Source organism: Lampetra planeri, chromosome 59, assembly GCF_965212315.1.
Source record: "Lampetra planeri chromosome 59, kcLamPlan1.2.h2, whole genome shotgun sequence".
In the NCBI taxonomy this organism is placed as follows: Eukaryota; Metazoa; Chordata; class Hyperoartia; order Petromyzontiformes; family Petromyzontidae; genus Lampetra; species Lampetra planeri.
In genome coordinates this window covers 4,095,241-4,111,132 of record NC_136165.1, presented here as the reverse complement: position 1 = coordinate 4,111,132, position 15,892 = coordinate 4,095,241, and the positions used below count along the sequence as shown (strand labels likewise).

At 56.6% G+C, this 15,892-nt stretch overlaps 1 protein-coding gene across 5 annotated transcripts in view; it reads left to right on the top strand.

Moving 5' to 3' along the window:
• LOC144736129 (aryl hydrocarbon receptor nuclear translocator 2-like) overlaps window positions 1-15,886 on the top strand; it is a 32,972-nt gene extending 17,086 nt beyond the window's left edge. Inside the window, exons 6-20 of one of the 5 annotated variants that reach the window (XM_078618683.1) lie at window positions 2,592-2,694; window positions 4,689-4,748; window positions 5,421-5,506; window positions 5,781-5,816; window positions 6,425-6,501; window positions 7,105-7,239; window positions 7,382-7,456; window positions 8,333-8,484; window positions 9,472-9,565; window positions 10,762-10,903; window positions 11,867-11,978; window positions 12,402-12,561; window positions 13,739-14,004; window positions 14,980-15,119; window positions 15,684-15,886. In XM_078618683.1, coding sequence (XP_078474809.1) covers window positions 2,592-2,694; window positions 4,689-4,748; window positions 5,421-5,506; window positions 5,781-5,816; window positions 6,425-6,501; window positions 7,105-7,239; window positions 7,382-7,456; window positions 8,333-8,484; window positions 9,472-9,565; window positions 10,762-10,903; window positions 11,867-11,978; window positions 12,402-12,561; window positions 13,739-14,004; window positions 14,980-15,109 — 1,628 coding nt within the window. In that variant the 3' untranslated portion in view covers window positions 15,110-15,119; window positions 15,684-15,886. Of the gene's footprint in view, window positions 1-2,591; window positions 2,695-4,688; window positions 4,749-5,420; window positions 5,507-5,780; window positions 5,817-6,424; window positions 6,502-7,104; window positions 7,240-7,381; window positions 7,457-8,332; window positions 8,489-9,471; window positions 9,566-10,761; window positions 10,904-11,866; window positions 11,979-12,401; window positions 12,562-13,738; window positions 14,005-14,979; window positions 15,120-15,683 lie in introns of those variants that run through there. The other 4 variants (XM_078618684.1, XM_078618685.1, XM_078618686.1 and 1 more) reach the window with 4 other exon arrangements.
• Window positions 15,887-15,892: the final 6 nt, after the last annotated feature.

Here is a 15,892-nt window from a genome sequence, read left to right as displayed (position 1 = left end):
CACATGCACGCACACCTGCACATGCACGCACGCACATCTGCACACGCACGCACACCTGCACACGCACGCACACCTGCACACGCACGCACACCTGCACACGCACGCACATCTGCACATGCACGCACGCACACCTGCACACGCACGCACACCTGCACACGCACGCGCGCACACCTGCACATGCACGCACGCACACCTGCACATGCACGCACGCACACCTGCACATGCACGCACGCACACCTGCACATGCACGCACGCACACCTGCACACGCACGCACACCTGCGCACGCACGCACACCTGCACATGCACGCACGCACACCTGCACACGCACGCACACCTGCACACGCACGCACGCACGCACGTCTGCACATGCACGCACGCACACCTGCGCACGCACGCACACATGCACGCACGCACGTCTGCACATGCACGCACGCACACCTGCACATGCACGCACGCACACCTGCACACGCACACCTGCACATGCACGCACACCTGCACACGCACGCACACCTGCACACGCACGCACACCTGCACACGCACGCACACCTGCACACGCACGCACATCTGCACACGCACGCATGCACACCTGCACATGCACGCACGCACACCTGCACACGCATGCACGCACACCTACGCACGCACGCACACATGCACGCACGCACGCACACCTGCACATGCACGCGCGCACACCTGCACATGCACGCGCGCACACCTGCACATGCACGCACACCTGCACATGCACGCACGCACATCTGCACACGCACGCACACCTGCACACGCACGCACACCTGCACACGCACGCACACCTGCACACGCACGCACATCTGCACATGCACGCACGCACACCTGCACACGCACGCACACCTGCACACGCACGCGCGCACACCTGCACATGCACGCACGCACACCTGCACATGCACGCACGCACACCTGCACATGCACGCACGCACACCTGCACATGCACGCACGCACACCTGCACACGCACGCACACCTGCACACGCACGCACGCACACCTGCACATGCACGCACGCACACCTGCACACGCACGCACACCTGCACACGCACGCACGCACACCTGCACATGCACGCGCGCACACCTGCACATGCACGCGCGCACACCTGCACATGCACGCACGCACACCTGCACATGCACGCACGCACACCTGCGCACGCACGCACGCACACCTGCACATGCACGCACGCACACCTGCACATGCACGCACGCACACCTGCACATGCACGCACATCTGCACATGCACGCACGCACATCTGCACATGCACGCACATCTGCACATGCACGCACGCACACCTGCACATGCACGCACATCTGCACACGCACGCACGCACACCTGCACATGCACGCACGTCTGCACACGCACGCACGCACACCTGCACATGCACGCACGTCTGCACACGCACGCGCGCACGTCCGCAAGCACATCCATGCACGCACACCTACACGCACGCACACCTGCATGCACACACGCACGCACACACACCTGCACACGCACGCACACCAGCACGCACGCACACCTGCACACACGCACGCACACCTGCACACACACCTGCACGCACACACGCACGCACACCTGCACGCACGCACACCTGCACGGACACACACCTGCACACACGCATGCACGCACGCAACCCTCACGCGCAGATAGACCTACACAATATAAAGATTCCCCCGGACAGCCTTGACAGACTGTTGGGGCAAGTGCTGATAGCAATTAGCACCCATGAAGGCCGACACGGCACACGAGGAGGAGGTAAGGTGGCCAGCACCACTCCCGGCCGACCTTTGAAGGCATCGGGGGGACCCACACAGTGTGAGTCGCCCCCCACCCCCCCATGGGACGGCCCTGACGATGAATCACCATCGGGGACCAGCACCATCAGCTCTGTCACCAACACCAAAGATCATCCATATAGCCTGAACAGGCTGTTGCAGCCACTGCTGTGAGAGAGCACCTTGGATGGCCAGCATGCCACAAAAAGGGTGAGTGGCCAGCACCACGCCTGGCCACCTTTGTGTCCCCAGTGGCGATGTTTACTACACACCGCACCAGGTTCTCATTTGAGGCTGACTCAATTTAGGGGAGGCCCAGGTCCGGTTAAGATAATCGTCACTGGTGTTGGCCTTGAACGGGAATCGAACTTGGGTGGGCGAGTTCGTAGCGGAGCATAGCGCATTCCAGACGGCCGCAGAAGCACATCTGGAAGGGGGCGATGCAGTGGCCATCTTTTTTCAGTGGTTAACCAAAAGTCGCTGTTGCGAGGATGACCAGAGTTTGCGTGATGGTTTATGCCCCTTAGCGATATCAGCAAAGTGTTGGTGGTTCATTTGTGGCAAGCACTTTGTGTGTAATCAGTGCGACCTCGTAATGTGCTCGTTCGGCAACAGCTAGACATAAACACAGCAACACCGGCACATCTGCACAGCTACACTCCCAGCTACACACACAGAGACACACACGGCTCTGATCCTTCCACTTTGTGCTGCGTTGTACCGTACCCGAGATGTCTTGTACGTTAGTGGCGGGGCGGTGGGTTGAATGGGTCTGTGGTGCTTGTGTTGCTGGTGCTCAGGACGTATACTGGACCTGAAGACGGGCACCGTGAAGAAGGACGGGCAGCAGTCGTCTATGCGCATGTGCATGGGCTCACGGCGATCCTTCATCTGCCGCATGCGGTGAGGCTTGGCGGCAACGACATTACAAAGACGAAGGTTCCCCCGTGTAGCCTTAACAGACTGTTGGGGCAAGTGCCGTTAAGCGAGTAGCACATGCGAAGGCCAGCACTGCGCGGGAGGGGGTGACGCGGCCAGCACCACGCACGAACTTGAGACACCGGGTTCGTAGCACCGCTGCACTACCGCTCCCAACACAACGGTCACTGTGCGTCATTGGCTCGTACGTGGGTATAGACACGTACACACATGCACAGGGAAACACAACAACAACAACCGCCATTCGCCACGCTTGTGCCAGGCTATGCGCACGTTAAGACCATGTGATGTGTCGAACGCCCGCTGGCAGATAACAGAACAGACCCAGGTGCCATGGGTTGACTGACTGAGATGACTGGCAAATGCACCATCTGTGCCCCCTACTGTATCAAATTAGGGGGCACAGATGGTGCAATTATCACAAAACCACGTGAAAAATATCCAGGGGCACATAAGCATGTAAACACATGCATATTGTATATAGACAAAGATCCCCCGTATAGCCTTAACAGACTGTAGGGGCAAGTGCTGTTAGCGAGCACCTATGAAGGCCAGAACGGTACACGAGGGGGGTGGGTGGCCAGCACCACGCCCGACCGCCTTTGTCTCCCCAGTGGCGATGTTTACACACCGCACCAGGTACTCATTTGAGGCTGAATTGAGCATGGGGAGGCCCAGGACCGGTTCAGATAATCGTCACTGTGGTTGAGCAAAAGACTGTGCTAAAAAGGATGTGCATTGTACGCACTGGCCACGTGTTTTAGAGGGCATGGATTTTCCAGTATCCTTAGAGCGCAGTACAAAGCTGGCAGCTTGCGAGCTTTCTGACCCCGTGCCCCTCCTGGACATCTGCGAGAAAGAGGTTTGTAGCTCATCGGATTTCTCCAGATGTTCGCACGCTCCTTGCTCGTGTAGACCAAGGTGGGGTTGTCAGCTTTTTGACCCGATGAGCCACGTACCCAAATGTTCATGTGACCAAGAGCCGCAAGACACGCGTGGGGTGGTTACATGGGGAGGTCACGGGGTCGGTTAGTGCCCACCGTTTGGATGTGAAGTTTTGATTTTAGAAATGTATCTGCAGCAGCACCTTGGGAGTGCTCATGTGTGGGTCTGCTGCAAAGGGTGAGTGTCCCGGGTCGCTCCCACTTCCGCAGATTTCTTTTTCTTTTAAAAAAAAAAAATTAGTTCCATGGAAAAGTCAGGAATCTGCTGCGTCTCTTCTTTTTTTTTCAAAAAGTATTTTACAAACAAAACGATTCAGGTACACAACACAAGATATGAAAGGGGGTTGACACCAGCACAAACACATTATAGATTACAGTGCAATGGAAACTAAACTGCACGTTTCAATAAACTCTACAACCCTGGTGTCTTCCAAAGCTCTGATACCCCTGTAGGAAAAAAATATAGGGGGAAAGGGTGGGGTGTGGGGCAGTGCCTAAATGCCATAAACACATTCCTGCGGAGGGAGCTGGTAGGAACGTTGGGTTGCTCGGTCAATGGCCAGGGTCAACGGCGGCGTGGTGTATTCCGCAAATATGGCCGACTGAGGGCGGGCACAAGCCGGCGTGAGTAGGTTAAACGTTGAGTTTTATAAGGGCACCACGGGGTGACCAGCCCCTCCCCATCCAGCCCCACCCTCCCCACCCAGCCCCTCCCCACCCTCCCCTCTCCACCCAGCCCCACCCCTCCCATTTTTGGATGCACGACGGACGGACGGACAGACACAATAATCCCCTGTGGGCTGGTGGAACCAGGTGGTTCCTACCAGTAAGAATGCTCTTAGGAATCAATGCCCACTGGAGGAGAGGTAGTGAAGGGATCTGCTGCGTCTCTTTGTGAAGCCGTGCTTCATCCCCCCCCCCCCGCCACATGCGGCTCACGAGCCGCGGGTTTTCGCAGACTAGTGACGCGGACGCTTTCAACACTCGGCTGTTTTTGTTGGTTTGTCGTGGCAGGTGCGGCACAACTCCGGTCGACCCCCTCTCCATGAACCGGCTCAGCCACCTTCGCTTCAGGTGAGTGAGCCGCGAAGCTGCCCAGCGGTAGCGCGGGTACCGTCCGTTGTAAATATAACCTCTCCCTAACCACCGTGTAGCGCCACGATGTTAACTACCTCGCTTGGTGTGCAGGAGGTCGTGGCTTCGATCCTGACCCTGACGCCTGCTGCTGTGTATTTGGAGTTTGCGGTGTCTCTCTCTCTTTCTCATCATCATCACGGTGGCTAGGAGATGTTAACTACCTCGCTTGGTATGCAGGAGGTCGTGGCTTCGATCCTGACCCTGACGCCTGCTGCTGTGTATTTGGAGTTTGCGGTGTCTCTCTCTCTTTCTCATCATCATCACGGTGGCTAGGAGATGTTAACTACCTCGCTTGGTATGCAGGAGGTCGTGGCTTCGAACCCAACCCTGATGCCTGCTGCTGTGTATTTGGAGTTTGCGGTGTCTCTCTCTCTTTCTCATCATCATCACGGTGGCTAGGAGATGTTAACTACCTCGCTTGGTATGCAGGACAAACGCATGTCGGGAGGCGTTACGTGCCCGCGCTTCTTTCTTGCTATCAATACGAGCTGTTGATTGTCCCCCGCTCCCCAACTTGTTTTTGTGGTTGGCCGTTTCTTTTTCGCTCGGACCGACAGCAGCAAAATCGGCCTTCGCGTGTCGATGAACTGTGCCGGTGTTTGCTCGCAGGAACGGTCTGGGCCCCGTCAAGGACGGGGAGCCGCAGTATGCCGTGGTGCACTGCACAGGATACATCAAGGCCTGGCCCCCCGCCGGTGCGTTCTCCAACAACACCCCCCCGCCCCTTCACCCCGCCCTTTAACACAAACATGGCCTGTACGGGCAACCCTCGATTTGCTACCGGGGATGCCTTCTTCAAAAAAGCCCCGCGTAAAAACGACATTTCTTCCATCGGAATGGCTATTCTCCGTTGATGTAACCCGATAATATTGCATCGCATTTCACGGTACAAAAAATGAGAACAATTATTAGTTTAAGACGTTGCCTGGTTGACCGTGGGCCCCCTCCTGTGTGTTTGGCTCCCCATAGGCAGCTCAGTGGCCTCCAACCTTGGGGCTTTTTCAGGTGAGCGGAACGGCACGCATCTCGCGTCAGACTTTCCGTGCGGCTTGTGTGCAAACGATCGATTAGGGTTCGGGTTAATGGATCACCCTGCCCCCCCCCACCCCCCGCCACCCCCCCACTCCGCCGCCTTCTCCTTGCTAAGATTGATTGGTCGCGATTCCGAGTAATGATTCTACTCGAAGCTTTGCGCGTTACCTCGCTCCGCACTCACTCTCTGACGTGCGTGCGTCTGTAAAATTCCGGGAGGGGTGGGGGGGGAGTGGTGGTGCTGTGGTTCGCCTACCAGGCTGTAACATCAGTGGAGATGATCTGATCCCGGTCCTGGAGCAGCTGCCATGGCTTGACAGAGCCTTCAATGAGTACCTGGCACGATGTGTGAGCATCATTGCCGGGGAGACGGGCGGCTAGGTGTGGTGCTGGTTACGCGACTTCTCCCGCCCCTCACTCCCACCCACCTCCCACCACATGGTCCGAGCCGACCTTAATACGTGATCGCTAACAGCACTTGACCCAACAGTCCGTACAGCTACCTGGGTGACCTTTGTATTTGACCGACGCGGTTCCTGTAGTGCAACGTTTTGACTGACGCTGCGTCCTTCCCCCCCCAGGGATGGCCATCCCGGACGAGGAGGCGGAGGCTGGACAGGGCAGCAAGTTTTGTCTCGTGGCCATCGGCAGGCTACAGGTACGACGCCAACGCCAGGGTAGGCGGATTGAAACACCGTCTCTCTCATCATCACCACGGTGGCTAGGAAATGTTAACTACCTCGCCTGGTGTACAGGAGGGGCGTGGGTTCGATCCCGACCCCTGACGCCTGCTGTTGTTTATTTGGAGTTTGCCTGTCTCTCTCTCATCATCATAATCGCGGTGGCCATGAAATGTTAACTACCTCGCCTGGTGTACAGGAGGGATGTGGGTTCGATCCCGACCCCTTGACCCCTGTTGTTTATTTGGAGTTTGCGTGTTCTTTCTCTCTCTCCGTGGTCGTGTGGATTTTTCCTCCGGGTCCTCCGATTTTTCCCTCCACATTTTGAATTTTAAAAAATTCTATTTAGATTCCCAAGACTATTTCCTCTTGAATTTTGCTCTCCCGCTCCTCCCAATGTCCTTTTTCACTTCTGTTTGCACTTTTAACGTATTTATATCTACATTTCGCGACGAGCGGCGGATGAACAATAGTCAGGGATGCAGGACCCTCCCCCCAAACGAAATGTCCGAAAATCTTGGCTTGGTGCCGTTGAGCGTCACGCGTCACCCGCGGTTGCTCGTGGGCTCGTGCGTTTGCAGGTGACCAGTTCCCCCAATTGCTCGGACATGACGGGCATCTCCGTCCCGACGGAGTTCATCTCGCGGCACAACATGGATGGGGTCTTCACCTTCGTCGACCACAGATGCGTCAGCGTCCTCGGATTTCAGCCGCAGGTGTGCCGAGCGAATGTCCTCCGCTTGTCCTCTGATTGTCCTCTCCGCGTGTCCTCTGAGTGTCCTCCGCGTGTCCTCTGCATGTCCTCATGTGTCCTCGTATCTTCCCCGTGTCCTCCCCGTGTCTTCCGTGTGCGCGCAGGAGCTTCTTGGGAAGGACCCCGTTGAGTTCTGTCACGTCGAGGACCAGAACCACGTGCGCGACAGCTTCCAGCAGGTGCGGCGACCAGCGCTCGGACACCGTGGCACACAGGCCTGCCCCGCTAGCCCCGCTAGCCCCGCTTAGCCCCGCTTAACCCCGCTAGCCCCGCTTAGCCCCGCTAGCCCCGCTAGCCCCGCTAGCCCCGCTTAGCCCCGCTTAACCCCGCTAGCCCCGCTTAGCCCCGCTAGCCCCGCTAGCCCCGCTAGCCCCGCTAGCCCCGCTTAGCCCCGCTAGCCCCGCTTAGCCCCGCTAGCCCCGCTAGCCCCGCTTAACCCCGCTAGCCCCGCTTAGCCCCGCTAGCCCCGCTAGCCCCGCTAGCCCCGCTTAGCCCCGCTAGCCCCGCTTAGCCCCGCTAGCCCCGCTTAGCCCCGCTTAACTCCGCTAGCCCCGCTTAGCCCCGCCTAGCCCCGCTAGCCCCGCTAGCCCCGCTTAGCCCCGCTAGCCCCGCTAGCCCCGCTTAGCCCCGCTTAGCCCCGCTAGCCCCGCTTAGCCCTGCTAGCTCCGCTTAGCCCCGCTAAGAAGGATGGACTTCGGATTCTGCTGAGATTGTGCACATTCAAAGGTGCCAAGTTTGTTTTGCTAACCAAGGGCGAACCCAAGAGACCCGGATAGAATTTAATTCGCAAGAGTGACCTCTGCGGGCATTAGTCTGCCAGCAGGGAGCAGTAGTGCAGGGTGACAGGAGCTGTGGTGCAGGGTGACAGGAGCTGTGGTGCAGGGTGACAGGAGCTGTAGTGCAGGGTGACAGGAGCTGTAGTGCAGGGTGACAGGAGCTGTAGTACAGAGTTACTATGATGATGCTGACGGTGATGTTAATTAATAACAGCCGCAATCTTTTGCAATGCCTTTTTTCATTTTTCCAACTCCCCTGCTACGTGCGCGCGAACTCAGGTGCTCAAGCTGAAGGGGCAGGTGCTGTCGGTGATGTTCCGTTTCCACAGCAAGAGCGGCGAGTGGATCTGGCTCCGAACCAGCAGCTTCACCTTCCAGAACCCCTTCTCCGACGACGTGGAGTACATCGTGTGCACCAACACCAACGTCAAGTGAGAGCCGCGCGTGATCGCGTCCCGAGCCAGCCCCAAAAGTGCGCTCGCGTTGAGTCCCGAGTCTCCCGTCGTGCGCGGTGCCGCCCTCCGTACAGCCGTACGTGTGTGCGTACGTACGTATGTAGACTAGCCGTAGTCTCAAGCCGCACCTTACCATAATAATAAAAAGGGGGCCTGTCCTGGCCCATCCCCCCCCCACCCCTCAAACCAGTATATATACGGGATAGTATCTAATTGTAGGTTTTTACCCTTTTAACTGGTACAAAACTGACACCTTTATTCAAGGCATCATGTTTGCAATAGTATCTCTTGGAATCTCTCATTTACTTGATACAGCAAGCGTGTTGTGACGGTTCCACCTGAAGACGGAAGCTTGTGTTTCCTGCGAAACGTCGTGATTTTTATTTTACTTTTATTAATTATTTTTATCTCATCGACTTTTTACAGAAAAAACCTAAGAATATGTACGTACGTATGTTGAGCTTCTTTCGCACACCGTACGTAATCGGAGGTGCGGGGGAAGGGACAGCAAGCGAAACGCACAGAGCAGTTCTAAAGAAATTAGTTTTCTAGACGATTTCAAAGTGAGTAGCTCCAGCGGCTTCTTAATATCGGAAGGAAGGGACCCATCGAGAGCTAGACAGCTCCACTCCTATAGACCCACAGAGACCCACATTCATACGTACGAATGTTGAACTTCTTTCGTGCGCCGTATGTAGCCAACTTCGCTCTATCGGAGGTGCGTGGGGAAGAAGAACAAACTAAACACAAAATGCAGTTATCAAGAAATTCGTTCATCCCCGTGGTTCATCGGCGTTTACGAGATAAACATTTTTTGTTCATCTTGCCGACGCAATACAAAAACGGAACGTCGATAATTACCGGAGCCTCCTCTCTGTCTGCGACCGTCCGACGATGTGTGCTTGTCTTGCGTGACAAACCGCTCTTGTTCGTGTGTGTATGTGTGTGTGTGTGACGCACCAGGCAGCTGCAGCTGCAGCAGCAACACCAGCAGCCGCAAGCAGAGCTGGGCGCTCCGACGGCCAGAACGAGCATCGCTCACTACGAAACGACGCAGGTGTGCGGCGGTGCCGTTGGGTGGCGTTGGTTGGCGTCAGAGGTCGCAAACGGGTTTTGATTCCTTACCCGTACCCGGCCGCACCAGGGTCGCAAACGGCTACCCGTACCCGGCCGGGTACGGGTAGCCGGGTATCGGGTAGGGTACGGGTATCGGGTACGCGGTTGCGACCTCTGGTTGACGTTGGTCGCCGCTTGCTGTTGCAGAGGTTTCACGATTGGAATCCCGGGCAGTATTAACTGCCCTGGTTAATTCTGCCGTGTGTAGGGTTCCTGACGAGTCGTTCATTGCACGGCAAAGTCCGCGTGATCGTTTCCGTGTCTGACAGATTGGAAAAATTATTATCAGTTATGAACCCAATTTTTTTATTATTATTATTAAAGATTAGAAAGACTCGTGGCAGGCTTATGTTGAGCTTTACTGCAGTTTGAGAACTTGTAAGTCATCTCGATTCGTATTGGGTTGTACGACAGAGCACAAGAAATACGATAGCACAGCTACGGGAAACTGATATTGCGATAACCGACGCGTGGTAAGCGATCGGCATCACGTGGACAAACAACAATAACGCAGCAGCCGTCACCTGCCAGGCTGTGAGGTGGGCAGCTATCCACAAACCCTACCTCCACGTCTCTTCGATGTGGAAGCATCACGGTACTCAAATTGGGTGCGCTGAAGTAGAAACTAATCAAAGTTAAAAATGTGTGCCCGGTGTCAATCAAATTCTACAAATCTGTACACCTACACCATTATAACACAGCGGGGCAGGGGGTGAGGGAAGTGCGTTTTATATTCCGGAGAAATGCGGTAATATAACACGTAGGCTTTCGCGACGGTTATTATCCATAGTTAAAAAAAAAATGTGGGTTGGATCGCGTAAATGTGAACGTGTCGTTAACCCAGCAAAAACGTCGTACTCAACTGTAAATGTTGTGGGTTTACTCTCCAACGCACCGGCGTGCTGAACCAGTAGCTAATCGGTCACGTTTCGTTTACGTGACAAACCTTCCTGACTGGCCGGGTTTGGGTTGGCCGGTTTAACGACACATTTACATTGAGGCGATCTAACCCAACAAAACCCCCTTTACTATGAGTTAGTTCAGTCTCCTGCCCCCCCCCCCGCCCACCACTTGTTTGGCTCCGAGCCGACGCCGCCCCTCGTGTGTGTCCGCCCCCCTCTCGCCGCCCGCGCGCAGATGCCGCTGCAGGCCGTGCCGACCGGCCCGGTGTGTGCCGAGCCGCACGGGGCCAAGCGCGTCGTGGAGAAGACGGAGCCGGTGTTCGGTGGGACTGAGCGTAGCCCACGCTTCACCGAGGTGTACCAGGGCCTGCAGCAAGGTGGTGGCCCCCACGCCCCCCCCAACTCCCCCTCTCGTTCGCATCCCGGGGTCGCTTCGTTTCCTGGTCGGACCCTGAAACGAACCGCGAGCTGTGTGTGTGCGCGTCTCTCTTGCGGCGGCGGCGGCGGCGGCGACTCGGCCGTAAAACTGGTGCCCTGGCGAGTTACGCGGGAAGGCGAGAGGTTTACAGTGGTTGTTGTTGCAGGACGGATGATGAGACGATTGGCCCAGCGCGTTACGTGGGACAGGGAGGCTTTACGGGGGCCGAGTAGCACGGCTGATGCGACGGTAGCGAGCACGTGATTTAGGGAGGGTTTCCAGGGGCTGCGCCGAGCGGCTGGTATGATGGTAGCCAGCACGTGAGGATGGGAAGGGAGGGTTTTCAGGGGCCGCGTAGAATAAAAGCGGGAGAAATGTTTCGACATGACAGATAAATAATCGTAAACACCCAAAGCTACGTACAATGTAAATCTAGTAACCGATATAAAATAACGTTTTGCGTGACATTCGCGACAGAAACTTGCATATGGCATTTTTAAACGACATTTATAACTGCAAGAAACCACAACTGTTTGTGCGCGTGAGAGAATATGGAGGCGTGTTGGTTCGTAGGTGCGCACCATTGAGCGTGTGTATGTGGAGCAGTTGGCGCACTGCGACCAGAGTTCCATTTCCACTCGCCGTCAACTTCCGTGAGGAATATCTGATCCCACTGAGCTATTAGGTTATTTTTCAGAAACGACCACGCTATTGCATATGATAGCTCAGCGAAATGGCTCATCATCATCACGTGATTCCAGTAACCTGCAGTTCAATTCTCAGTCGTGCGCAGCATTGGTGGCACTTCATACTGCTGCCGCTCCCCGCCCCGCCACGTAGCGTCGAGTGTGTGGGTGGATCATTCGCTTCACCACCCCTGACGTGAAACGTTCAGGTTGTCCTTGACGCTTTCGTCCCCCAGCAGATCAGAAGCTGAGCACCAAGCCCATGGGGGGAGGAGGAGGAGTGAGCTCTGTGGAGATGTACCAGCACAACATGCCTTACCGACCGGCCCACCCAGCCCAGCCATACAAGTACGTACTGCTGACTAACCGACACCATCCTCCCCATGCATCTAAACGCTTCACACGGATGTACGCGCGAGCGCACGGGGAGATGGCGGGACAAATTACCGAGGGTAACGCCGCCACCCCGCGCTAACGTGTCGTACCGCGTTACTCTATCGCCGTACAGCTCAGTAGTTCGGCGTCGACCGCTCAGAAACCGCGTGATGACGGCGCGCGTTACAGCGGCGCACGCTCCACGTTGCGCGAAAAGCGTTCCCGAACAGATGAACCCGCGTTGTAGCGACAAACACGGTGCAGTGTGACCACCGCACCACGCTTTATGCGAGGACCGTACCGTACCGATCGTCGCGAGTGGCTACAAAAGAGCCCACGTTTGTTATTTTGGTTGTTTTTGTTTCGTTTCATCAAATGGACGTTGCGTGCGCTCAGGCACCCGCACGCGCACGGCACTCCGGCGATCGTGCCCGGGGTGAATCTTCAGGGCGGCGTGGGGAGCCAAGTCCTCGTTCAGACGCCACAGCGCCCGCCGGCGAACGGCCTGGGAGTGGCAAACGCGTGGACCGCTACGCGGCCAACCTTCACCGGCCAGGTTAGTCCCTCCGCACCATCCACCACCGCCCCCCACTACTCGCAGAGGAACTGTGCGTGTGTACGTCTAAAAGTGAATTATATTTTATCTCGCCGAACGGAGCGAGCAAGCGTAACAGCCCGGCTTGGCCTCATCTCACTGCCTCGTGTTAGGATTGTGTAAGGACGAGGTCGGGTCAAGACGACATCAAAGACTGCTCCCGATGATGCTACCACACCCCGAAGTTGCTTCGGGGTGTGATAGCCAACTTTCAAGCGGCACTCTTACAGTCTCTAAACTAAACTATTTTCGTAGTAATAGGTTTTTACTCTTTCAACTGGTACAAAAACTGACACCGTTATACAAGGCATCATGTTTGCAATAACCACAACACAAGCAGTCAAAATGCAAACAAAAAGAAACAACTCTGATGATGATAATGATATGCACTGTCATCATCAGAGTTGTTTATTTTTGTTTGCATTTTGACTGCTTGTGTTGTGGTTATTGCAAACATGATGCCTTGTATAAAGGTGCCAGTTTTTTGTACCAGTTGAAAGGGTAAAAACCTATTACTATATTTTGCCACTGGTAAAGGAGACGTCTCATAGTAAACTATTTTCATTTTACTAGGTGAGGCCCCACCGAGCTGTTAGAGTCTAGCTCTTTTTCAGAAGCGACCTGACCACAAACTCTAGCTCAGTGAAGTAACTCGTCACCACGTACAAATTTACAGCAACCAAACACGCTCCCAACGCCTCCACCTACCCTACCGCCTGTAATTCGCTTCGATTCACGTCGCTTCAATACTCACCGTCGCAGTATTCTCAGCCTTATCCAGACCATCCCCCACCCTTCCCCCCCCCTCCTCTTCCCCCCCACCCCACCCCCTACTATCCCCCCCCACTCCTCTTCCCCCACCCCCTACTATCCCCCCCCCACTCTTCCCAAATCCCCCTACTATCCCCCTTCCCCCCCCATCCCCCTTCTCCCACTTACTATACCCCTTACTCCCCTACTATCCCCCACCCTCCCCCCTCCTCTTCCCCACAACCCCTACTATCCCCCCCCCACACTGATCTGCCCTCCACCCCCTACTATCCCCCCCCACCCCCTACCATCCCCCCACCCCCTACCATCCCTCCCACCCCTCCTATCCCCCCCACCCCCCTACCATCCCCCTCCCTCCCTCCTCCAGGTTCCCAAGCCTCAGCCGCAAGCGCCGTTCTCCGTGGGGGCGCCGCCGCCTCCTCACGGCTTCTCTCCCCCGGCGGGGGCCTCCGTGGGCGGCGGCGCCATCGCCGCCAACTCCGTGGGGGGCGGCGAGGGAGTCGGGGGGGCGGGGGGCTCCTCCGTCGGGGCCCAGCGGTCGTTCAAACCCCCTGCTGGGGAGCCCCACTCAGGGGGCCCCGGGGTCCACGGGGTCCCCCTACAGCGGCATGCAGGGCGGGCGAACCGCCTACGGTGAGGGGGCGAGGATTCCTCGAATCCGCCCGCGCGGGGTGGAGCTTCTTGACGAGGGTGTTGTTAAGTCTTGACTTGAAGCTTTCGTGACTGCAGGAATTCACATTACGCTTTGGGTCTTTCGGTAAAGTCACGTAGATAGGTTCAAATGAAAGAACAAAAAATAACAGAAAAACTAGAAGAAAATAACTAAAAACTCGTATCTCAGCCGCCGTTGAGATTTGCGCCGGGGCGCTCCCAGCTTTCTCCCTGTGATCGAATCGCCCTCTTCAACGCACCCGAGTCGTCCCGTCGGATGATGTCATGCCGAGACCGTGATCGCGCGTGCGTGTGTGTGTGCGCGTGTGGTGTACGTTTTGTGCGTGTGTCACGTGTGGGGAACAGTGGCCGGGTTCGTAGCGCAGCGGCACTAACCGCTGCGCTACGAACCCGGCGACCCGAGTTAGATTCCCGCTCACGGCCACCAACACCGGTGACGATTATCTGAACCGGTCCTGGGCCTGCCCTAGGTCGACTCAACCTCAAATGAGTACCTGGTGTGGTGTGTAAACATCGCCACTGGGGAGACAAAGGCGGCCGGGCGTCATGCTGGCCACCCACCCCCTCGTGTGCCATTCCGGCCTTCATAGATTGCTACTCGCTGACAGCACTTGCCCCAACAGGCTGTTAAGGCTGCACGGGGGATCTCCTGTACGCTCGCGCGAGCGACCCACGTGACGTTACGCTCATTCAAATTGAGATGAAAGCCTCCGTCTCTGTGTGTTTACGCGTGTGGTGATGCATGCCTCGCACAGGTCCACCACGCACTCATCATCCTTATCTGTGTCCGTGTGTCTACGTGACTGTGTCTCTGCGTGTCCGTGTGTCTGTGTGTCTCTGTCCGCGTGTCCGCGTGTCTGCGTGTCCGTGTGTCTCTGTGTGCGTGTTTCTGTGTGTCTCTGTGTGTCTCTGTCCGCGTGGGGGGCCACGGAGTAGCCGAGACGAGCCCTGGCGCCGGATCGTACCAATCGCGGAGAGTCGAGGGGGCAGCCATCTGGCCGCAGTGGCCAGGGCAGCATGGGGGGCAGGCGGGCAACGACCCTTCCCAGGGGCAGACGCAGCCTGAGGTTTTCCAGGTGAGTGCGTGCGTGTGCGTGCGTGTGTGTGTGTGCGTGGGTGTGTGCATGTGTGCGTACGTACGTGTACGTGCGTGCGTGCGTGCGTGCGTGTGCGCGCGTGTGCGTGCGTGCGTGCGTGTGTGTGCGTACGCGTGCGTGTGTGTGCGTACGTGTGCGTGCATGCACAAGTCTCGCTAACAGCACTTGGCACAAACAGTCTGTTAAGGCTATACGGGGGGGTGGGGGGGGCATATTTATCTTTGTGTGCGCAGTGTACGGGTCAGGGACAAGATCACAATCCCCTGCAATCGATAAATCGATCAATGAACTATAACCAGGGGAGAAAGGCCTGAGAGATAAACTACTCCTTGACAAGAAAGGAAATACGTACGCATGTGTTGAACTTCTTTCGCACCGTGCGTAGCCAACTGCCAATCGGAAGTGCGGGGGAGGGACAACAACCGCAAGTCCTCTTCACAATCTCGTGACCTTAGCATGTGCCTGGACATTCCATCACAGAATAATAATAATATTAACCTTTCTGTATCTCCCCCCCCCCCCCCCACCTAATTTCTACTCCAGGATGTTCTCTCCATGCTCGGGGACCCAGCTCAGGCTGCGGGCAACTACAGCAGCGAAGATTTCGGAGATCTCAGCATGTTCCCTCCGTTCACCGAGTGAACGATAAGTTCGAAATTCCACCCGCGTGCCCGCCCGCCCGCCCGCCCATCTCTCGCGCTGGCAACCTCTGTCCTTTATCCCGGGAGCAATTTGGTTGTCCCGTGTGGCCC